General features: G+C 38.0%; 1 protein-coding gene across 1 annotated transcript; it reads right to left on the reverse strand.

Moving 5' to 3' along the window:
• Positions 1–674: 674 nt before the first annotated feature.
• IRX1 (cellulose synthase family protein) lies at positions 675–9,793 on the reverse strand. Its single transcript, XM_006832981.4, has 13 exons — positions 9,325–9,793; positions 8,124–8,200; positions 7,920–7,971; positions 7,668–7,809; positions 7,250–7,516; positions 6,499–6,844; positions 6,028–6,165; positions 4,907–5,032; positions 4,550–4,762; positions 3,967–4,225; positions 3,606–3,805; positions 2,246–2,599; positions 675–1,648 (listed from the first exon to the last, which is right to left on the reverse strand). Exons 1-13 carry the CDS (start codon positions 9,509–9,511, stop codon positions 1,061–1,063), a joined length of 2,949 nt encoding a protein of 982 aa, XP_006833044.2. The 5' UTR covers positions 9,512–9,793; the 3' UTR covers positions 675–1,060.
• Positions 9,794–10,288: the final 495 nt, after the last annotated feature.

Below are 10,288 nucleotides of genomic sequence, written 5' to 3' on the forward strand. Positions count from 1 at the left end.
TTCTGGAGGTGTGGTTGTATTACACTACTATACAACTGTTGCATTACATCATTTCCCATTTGTATGTGGTAGGGTATTGGACATATGGATGCTCTGTAGCTTAAAAATGCATATGCTTGACAAATATAATTCCTATCAAATTGAGTCAGCATTTAAGTAAGGAAGAAGTTTATATAGGGACAAGGCTCTAAACAATCAATTTAGGGTGCATCCCAAAAATTCACTAAAAGAGGTTATTTTGAAGCCTAAAAACCCTCAAATTGATCATTTCGACCTCAAGATCTATAGACATGAGAAAATAAGAATTTCAAATCTTAGAAATAGTGCATTTTGTAATGCATTTTTGGACCATCAATTTTCAAGATTTTCGAGTGTTCATAGATCTACTCGATCTACGCTACCTTTAAAGTTTAAAATTTTATAATTAGATATGAAAATAAATTTTCAGGTCATCTCAAAGATTTCCAATATTGAAACATCATCTTTTGATACTATTTGAAGGTGTGCCTTACTTTAATTGTTTAAAGCCTCGGCTCTAACCCTTTTAAGTAATCACCTTCTTCTTAACCGTATCTTTTAGCCAAGGAGGATTTCAATGTTCCCTTTTCTTGTGCTAAATGAAGAAATCCTCTTAATAGAGACAAGTCTACATTCATAGCACATAAATGACCAACTTTTACGCATACACATACATATATATGAAAGCCATTGACCCATTACAATAATCTCAATTGCCAGTCAATTAAAATAGGGCCATTTATCAATATCCCACCATATTTTTTATAATTAAAATATGGATTACTTTACAAGCGTAACAAACCTGACCAGCCATTAATAAGAACCACAGAACAAAAATGAAGAAAAATAGATCAAGTGGAATTTACTTGATTTCCTCCGGAGAAAAGCACAGGGTGTAGTAGCCATATATAGCACAAGCCAACCCAAGAGGTAAAGACAAAGAAGAAAGTAGATTGGAATTACTATACTTTTCCAGGGAAGTCCATTTCTCATTGGTTCTCTCACCAAACCACTGTAACTTTTGTCCTGTCGCAAGAAGATCTCAACAGTCAATAGAGATGCAGCCTTGTGAAACCGAACCATCTCCACTCCCACTCAAGAATGGATCTATCTTCACCCACAAGAGAGAGAAAACAGAGGCCAAGAGCACAGACCAGAGCACAACAATGGTTGGGGTCCGGTTCTGTCTCCCCATCAACCCCTTCAAGAAAGGATACAAGTGGAATATGACCCAAAGAGCAAAGAAGACCTTTCCAAATAGGGGACCCCATGCCTCATAACCACTGTTCAAAGCATCAGAGAACCCAGCAACCACACCAACCAAGTTCACAACAAGAAGAGTGGTTGGTGGAATGAGAAGAGTTGTCCACTTAAAAACATAGAGTTCTCCAAATTCGGCATCATCTGAGGCCTTTGCAGTGACTGTGAAGTTGGTGTCGAAGCCAGCTGCCATCTTTAAGATGCCTTGGAAGACAGCAAATAGGTGGGCAGAGACACCGCCGATGACCCAAAATTGCTCGTTTCGCCACAAGTCTTCGATGCCTACACCACTCCATCTGAGCTCGAGCACACTGGTTAGGATGATGGAGAGGAAGAGGCAAAGGAACCACACGCTTGCTAAGTTGGAGAGCTGCATGGGAAACAAAGGATACATTAGCGAGGGAGAGTAATTGCTGGTGTGGGGAAATTGTTTTGAGGATTAGAATTTGAATATCAACTCTTCTCCATCTTCTTTCTCAGAATAAATCTTGTCTTTCCCTATTTCTCATGGAAAATGCCACTGATTCAAAATATCATTCCAAAACTAGACCTTGGAATATTTGTACAAGACGAAGAATGCTGTTTACCCTTCCATAGTGCTAATTCAGTTCTTGAAATTTCTCAGCACAGAAAATCTTGAGAAATTTTAGAACTTATAAGCTTTAGTTTCTGTAGAACATGCTCTAGAAATCTGAAATCCCCAAAAAAACATAAAATTCCAAATTTGAACAACAAGGAAGAGAAAATTTTTATGATAGTTTTTAAAGGTTAAAAGAAGAATAAAACAGTGAAGAAAAAATTATCATGGTTATTAATAAAAACATCACTTTCAAATACCCAACAATACTCTTCCACATTTTCACAGAATATAGAAATATTTGCTACTGTGAATTATTAATCTTTAAGTCAATAAGTAATTATGCATACATGTATATTTATGTGACAGAGTGAGAGGCAGAATGCTTACTGTGGGAATGATGAATTTCCCAGTGAGAAGGCATATTGCTGGGAGCGAACAATAGGCAATGAGAGGAATGGAAGTGAAGGGGTAAACGATAGTGTTAATGTAGGCTAGCCTTTCGAGCCATTTTAGTCTACCACCTCCAAACCCATACCATAGAGGGCAATGCCTGCTAAAGAAGATCTCGACTGAACCAAGAGCCCAACGGAGCACTTGGTGTAGTCGATCGGAGAGGTTTATGGGGGCCGATCCCTTAAATGCAGGTCTTATAGGCATACAATAAATCGATCTCCATCCCCTACAGTGCATCTTGAAACCACTCAATATATCCTCGGTGACTGATCCATATATCCATCCAATCTGCAATAATAGAAGGGAGCAAAAAAATAAGCGCAGTTATCAATTTTTCTATGAGTGATACTTTAGAAAAAGATAATTTACAAATAAAGGATGTGAAATTTCAGTAAAAGAAATTTTTTCATCTACAAGTATAATTTTGTGGATATATATATATATGGAAAATGCTGAAATTAACCCACTAGCTCATTTGAACATATGTGTTCACATGAGCCCAACAGTCCAGATTGAATCTGGGTCGATCTGATGGTCACAACCTCATTTCGTATTTGAATTTTAATTTTTTTCTACGAACCCAAATAATTTTGAATTTTAGCAGTGTATTCTTCAAAAATAGGAGAATCTAATAAAAAATCAAAAAAATAATTTGATCAAAATACCCTTGCAACGTTTCTGGGATATTTTGGTTAATTTATTTTTTGTGAATTATTTTTAAAATATGTTTACCAAGTGTGCCTTGATGAGAAAAATACACGCCTAAAATTTCAAGCTATTTGGATTTATATAAAAAAATTAAAATTCAAACACGAAATAAGGTCGTGACCGTCAGATCGGCCTAAATTCAATCTGAGCCGTTGGGCTCATATGAGCTAGTGGGCTAATCTCAACATTTTATATATATATATATATATATATATATAGCTTGTTCATGTGGAAACCTTTGTCACAGACCTGTGACACCAATGATGATGAAACTACAATCATGATCGCAAACCTTTTTCTTTTCTTTTTTTCGCATAACGATCATGATCATTATTATCATTATCATGATGTTGTCTAGTCATTAACTCCATATTAGTAGATATTTTTCCATTGCCAAATTTCTGTGAGATGTGGATCATAAAGATGAGGAGCACCTCCCTATGCATTCATGGTGTGGGCACCTCCCTATGCATTCATGGTGTGGGTACCTCCCTATGCATTCATGGTTCTAGAGAGTGAAAGATATAGAAAGCACAATTTCATTTTCTATTTTTGTATGTTGTATAAAATGAAATAAATAAATTACCTCCTTTCCCCATTCAGTTCTCTCTTCATATCCACAGCCGATGACATGAATAGCCTCCTGAATTAGCGTGGCGGGATTGGCAGACTCCGCCACTCCACCATTCTCCATAAGTGTAGACTCAATGAATACAGATGACAAACCAAACGTCTTCTCAAAGCTCATTTGAGAGATCAAGAGTGATCTTTCATAATCATCATAGTCTTGATATAGTTGTGAAACATTAAAAAAGAATAAAGCAAACATTTATGGCTATAATCATTTAAAATAGATACATAACAAATAATCCAAGTTCCTTAATAAAGATTATACGATGGCTGTCAAATTCCTTAAATGTGAGATCAGAAAAACCAATCGGACTTACTATCAATTTCTGTGAGGTTGAATATGGCTGCATCCAGGTCCTCCCGTCTGGAGTCACGATAAATTTCTTTTTGATCTTTGGAAGGTTTCTTTGAACTAGAACAACAGCAGCAGCAACCCCAAGAGCAACATGAAGAGCTCCTAGAGGAAATTTTAGGTAGAGATGGAGGACCATAACCATAAAGAGCTTGCCTATTGAAAACACAACCAGTCCCCACATAAACTGGTCCTTGAATACCATCAAGTCCCTTCATGTTAACCTGGAATCATTTTGATAATAACCCAACATGTTAAACTGTAGAGAATTAATTTTGGACTAAAAACAGATTAAAATCCTTTTTGGTCCTATTTTCCTCATCTTTTGGGGCTTACGTTAAGCGATCTGTGCTAGACCATCTAAGGCAGCTAATACAAGTCGGGACAATTTCTGTCAAGGTGCTAAAGCCAATACAACTGCAATCCATGTGGGTTGGTTGGTAGGGCCTTGTAGATAAAAGCCTTTGGCCAGATATTGTCGATTAGTAACTTGGTTGATCCTAATACACCATTTCACTTTACTAGTAGCAAAAAGAGTAAGTGCTTACATCAAAGAAAACTGTGTTCCGATTGGCATATCGATCGCTCCGATCAATGCCATCGAATCTCTGAGGGAACTGAACATAACAAACATCCCTACCAACTTGGGGGTCCATCATAAAACACATGGCTTCCCGAACTGCCTTGCTATTGTTGACATAGTGATCACAGTCAAGGTTGAGAATGTAAGGAGCATTTGTGAGAACTGCAGATACTCTCACCTGCCAGGGCATTAGAAAATACAACCCAATGTTATAAAGATTAGAGTTAAAATTAGAAATGCTTCAAAAGAAACAAGTCTAACTAAGAAAACAATAAAAATAGATCCACATTTGCTTCTTCAATATTTGGGAGAAAAATGATACCAAAGCATTCATGGCACCAGCCTTTTTGTGATGTTGGTATCCCGGCCTTTTTTCTCTTGACACATACACCAACCGTGGAAGCTCATTTCCTTCAATGTCATGGGCACCACTATGTCCAAGGAATACCTGTAGATACATGGTAATGAAATAATGCAAACTCAGATTCCCAGATCATTTGCTTAGCTTTCTGTAGGGATCTAGGTCTGTTTGAGGTTGCATAACATACAAGCCTTAGCCCAAATGAAACCTTAATGTTTGTCCAAATCCAGTTTAACCTTCCATAACAATGACAGCATTATTGGAATTTGGGAATAATTAGTATGAAAGGAGGATGACCCTTGGAATTGAAGAGTTTCCTTTTATTAGACTTCCATATTCATTACAATTTTCCTCCAAATAACCAAGGTCACCCAAAATAAAGATTGCCTGGATATTGGAAAAATGCCCTTAATCGCCTGCTAAAAATATATAAAAGTGCACAAATAGCCCAAAATAATAATAAAATTTTATCGTTTCATTAGTACTGCATTGATTTTCTTCATCACTTCTTTGTTTTTATGCTTCAGTCATGTCCCTATATCTCCAAAGGAAATGGTTACGCCAAGAAGTTTGGTCATCAGTAATGTACAATATAATACTTTTCAATTCAATAGGTATCCTTTGCTTTCTAGGCAAAAAGAAAAATATGACAAGACAAATGGCCTAGAAGTTGATTTCAAGAATCCCTCTTATTTTCAAAATTAATTAACACTGTCCACGCTGCATATATATGGTTTCTAGATTTGCTAAAATGACTATCATAACTACTGAACAAGTGCGAATAACTTGCATAAAATATACACTTGGGCCCCGTTTGGATAGCCCAACGAGTCCATTAAAGGCATGGAGTTATTCATTAATGAAAGAAAAGTAGTTTTTTTCCCTTTTCTCTAGCACTAGGAGTGGCTTGTTCAGAAGCATGAATATAAGAGCAGGTCAAGGTGGGCAGCTTTTCCCTCCTAAATGGGTGGGGTGGTAAAACAGCATTATCACCTGAATTTGGTCTGCCCAAACAGGGCACACACTACTTTCTTCTGAATGTATATATGCATGTATGTCTACGCAGGGATGTAGATATGTACCTGAATCATACCCGGATGGTCACGAGTGTTGTTTCCTGGCCAAGATGTCCCATCTTGCATAGTCCAGCCTTCATCTGGGGTTTTCTGAGCCTTGGCTACCAAAGCATTTATCCTGACCTTAAACTCTTCGTACTCTCTCTGCACATCATTGATAACCAATTAATTGCACAGGAATACGAAATAGCAATCATTCCTTTCTAATTAGCCCACATGAACTTTCTAATAAAGTAGATCATAGTTGTTGAATATCATGCCGGAGAAAACACATTACTTATCAAATTGAGAACTTCGTTTTGATTAGTTTTACACTTTTCTAATGGATAGCGGTTCAAATTTTAAACTTTAATCCCAAATTCAGCCATTATTTTCCACCTGTCTTCTTAAAATTGATAATTTCGAAGAGAGACTTCCAACAACCAAAACACCAATCCAAATTTGATTTGAGATTTCAAAACTTTGAAGCTTTCTTACTTTCATGGCTCGGCGCTCCTTGACAAATGAAGGCTGCACCTTGTCCTTCAAGTAATCAATCTTTTGAGAGAAGTAGAACTCAGGAGCCCGGGGCTCGATTGAGAACTTTTGGCAAAAAGGGACCCACTTCCTCGAAAACTCAGCAGTTTCAGAGAGAGACTCAAATGTCAGCATAGCAGCACCATCATCAGAGACATAGCAGGAGACCTTATCAACAGGGTAGTCCACTGCAAGGATTGAGAGCACAGTGTTCGCGGTGACTAGGGGCGGCTCCTTGAGGGGATCGACTGTACTCACAAAGAAATCTACAGATGCTAGTCCAGATGCCTCACCCTCTCTCTCATACCTGTGGGAATAACATTATTTGATGGTCTGTGTTATCATTCTTAGTTTTCTTCAAAAGGAAGTCGTGTAATTTACCTCTAATAATGACTTGAGGTTTTAAATGGCGGCGACCATCTCTTTCTCTCTCTCTCTCGGAGTTGTATGTTTCAATTTTTCCATCCAAACAGTGGGTGGTACTCAAAAGCCAAGATAGCAAAACACAGTTGCTATACTACACATACATAATGATACAACATACACACACACACACATGCCCCTTGAAAAGAGAGAGAGAGAGAGAGTTTTTAACATGTGAATTTTCAGGCAATATGTGCTTAAAATAAATTTCCTCATAAAATGTAATGTAACATGTTGCCGTTTCCTTGTTCGATGTAGCTTTTAAGAGGAAAAGGAACAGGCATCATACCTCATGGACAAACGATCAAGATATGTCTCCCTATTGATAGGATACCACTTGGGGAACTGGTCAAGCACCCATGACATGGCGAACCAGATCTCACAAATAATGGAAGTCAACCAGAGTCCATAAGCACTATCCACTGGATTGGTTATTCTGTAATGGAAGAAAAGACCCAGAATTATCAGCCTCATAATGATCACCACTCTATATGGTGTGATCTTGCTTGAAGGAATCAGTATCACTCTCGAGAGTGGCTCTGCAGCTTCGGAAACCCTGAAATAAGTCAATAACACAACTACATAAGACCCAAGATAATAATTCTATGGAATTTAGTCCTGGAATCGATATATAAGAAAGCATAATATACCCATAAAATAGACAACCAAAAACAAGAATTGAGAGGTCTATCCATTACTAGACTTACTGGTTCTCTTCCATTTGTTGCTGAGATGGAATTTGGACTTCTTTTCCTTCCTTATTGGCAGGCTTCTTCTTCTTGTTTTTCTTCTCTTTCCAGCTCTCTACTCTGTTCTTCCAGATTGGATTTCCAACTTCCCCATTTGATTCTTTGAAATACAACAATTTTAAATAAACAAAATTCAGAATAATACATCTTTCTCATAAGAACAACAACGCACAATAAATAAATTTTGGCTAACGGTTTTCGCAAGCAGACCAGTCTCTGCTGCGGAGTGATTATTTGAAGGCATTGTGATAAGTCCAACTTCCTGTAAATTTTGGATTTTATTCGTTAGGAATGGAAAAGATGAACACAAATTTCTCAGTAAAAAACAACCCAAAATTCAGACATTTTGAGATACGCATGAATTATATATTTCATGGGAACCAAAAAACCTCAGAACTTAGTAATTTAGAGTACCTGTGAATCCTGGAGATGAGCTCCCATTGTTACTCTTCTGCCTGCAACTTTGCCATTGCCTTCCTTGGCTGGGTCCTCTAAACAAATCAATCAATCAAGAAAATGGTTCACATAAAAAACTCTGATACAGTACACTTTCAGCTTGAATGAAGGATACATATATCATTCATGACACGGGAGTGAAGAGCCTATGCAGGTTGACCAACAAAATGCAACCGAGGTTTCCACAAACATTCATACTCATCACCAATTTTGAGTAATGGTTTAAGGCTTCAGTAAATGCCTCTCTCTCTCTGTTCGCGCCTGAACAAAGATTTGAAATTGAATGATGAAGAGGGACGATAAGGGCATTTCAGAAAAATGTTCGGATGGTTTTGTCCTTAATTACAAAAAGTAGGGTAGATTTAGACATATAATCCAATTTCAAGCGTCCGAGCATTCTGCTAAAAGATTTTTTATTCCCGTAGGTGTACACAATCTATCTACTCCCAGGCAAAACTTAAAATATCTTATACATCAGAAACTACTCTAGAAACAGACAATCACTTTCAATCATTGTCCTCAAAGCCATTTTTCAAGGTCAGTATATGAATCTTAGTAAGTTATTTTGCTCTTAAAAGTCATATCTTCGGTAAAACAAGTCAATGACTTAGATTTAAGATTCATACAAAATTTTTGACAAAATTTTAAGTTGATTGGCTAACACAACCCGCCCTGCGACCTTTATTTAGGCTTGGGACAGGTTAAGAAAAAGTTCACGGTCGAAAAATTTAACTGTGTCTAGAAAGAAAAAAAGGAATTTTATGATTTTGGCGGGAGCCATCTACATGTTTAAGAATTTAAAATCCAATTTTTTTTCTTTTTTGAAAATTATATTACACGACGGCGAAAATTTGGAGCAAAAAATATTTAAACATATAGTATAGTCCTGTAGGAGCAGTATAGGAGCCCATTCAATTCAAATACGTAGAAGGCATATGACAGAGAACGCGTGTACCTGTGTAGAGAGAGAGAAAGGGGGTAGACAGAGTGCGTGTGCCTGTGTTAGGAGAGAGCAAGAGAGAGAGCGTGTGCCTGTGTTAAGAGAGAGAAAGAGAGAGAGCGTGTGCCTGTGTTAAGAGAGAGAGAGCGTGTGCCTGTGTTAAGAGAGAGAGAGAGAGAGCGTATGCCTGTGTTAAGAGAGAGAGAGGTAGAGAGAGACCAGAGGAATGAATGTAGGGGGCGCCACATCTGAGGCAGCTTCTTCCACCTTCCTTCAATTCATAGTCATAGCAAGCCCTGCATATGGGGTAATTGCATTCATGGCAGCCCATAAACACCGATCCCTTCGAATCCATCCCCACTGGTGCACCACAGGCACCACACAACGGAGCCCCTGACTCCATCATCCTTCCTCCACCTAACTTTCCTGATCTCTGATATGCAAAGAGAAAGAGGTAACCCAATCTCTTTACTCTTCTGCAAATGCCCTAGCTAGGGTTTCTGATATTCTTCTTCTTTGCTGAGAGCATTGTCCTGGGTCTCTCCTTCTTCTTCTTCATATTGTTGTTATTGGTTGGAGAGATGTTTGGTGGGATGGGAGGGTGAGAAGTCATTGGGAGAGAGAGATGGGAAGCAAAGTGCGTTTGGAGGGAAAGAATATTGCTGTGTTTTGAAGGAACGCTGCTGTTATGTAAACTATGAACCGGATTGTTCACCAAAAGCTTCAGTCCCAGGCGACTTGGGGGATTGGATCCCACCAAAACTGCCTAACTCATGCGTACTCCTCACTCTCCTACCATCACAATTAAATCAGTTAGTGCCCCATGTGACCATTCTATTACCATGGTCATATGGATCATACTTAACCTTTTGTTTTTTTGACAGGGATAAGAACTTTTATTTAATGAGTGCTTAAAAAGCATCGAGTCACATAGAAGAGATCAAATCAATAGAAATAAGCAAAGACGATAAAGAAACACCCAATTTAGCAAAGATTGTCGGCAACATCATTTGCTTCACGGTAGGTGTGGCAGAAGGATATTCGTGGCCCCGGGGTACCACAAAGGTTGTGAATTTTTAATCAGAATATATGGAGAGATCATGAAATGTTTTGCTCTTTCTTGCAGTATTCTGATAACATTGAGAAAATCCCCTTCATTAATAATGTCTCCCATAAATCCTTT

Source organism: Amborella trichopoda, chromosome 1 (genome assembly GCF_054954075.1).
Source record: "Amborella trichopoda isolate Santa Cruz 75 chromosome 1, AtrichopodaSantaCruz75HAP2 v2.0, whole genome shotgun sequence".
NCBI lineage: Eukaryota > Viridiplantae > Streptophyta > Magnoliopsida > Amborellales > Amborellaceae > Amborella > Amborella trichopoda.

Coding starts and splice junctions, on each gene's coding strand:
- IRX1 (XM_006832981.4), bottom strand. CDS start 9,511: ATGATGGAGTCAGGGGCTCCGTTGTGTGGTGCCTGTGGTGCACCAGTG. Junction 5,033..6,027: donor ACCATCCGGGTATGATTCAG/GTACATATCTAC, acceptor ATGTATCTACAG/GTATTCCTTGGACATAGTGG. Junction 4,226..4,549: donor GGAACACAGTTTTCTTTGAT/GTAAGCACTTAC, acceptor AAATGATTCCAG/GTTAACATGAAGGGACTTGA.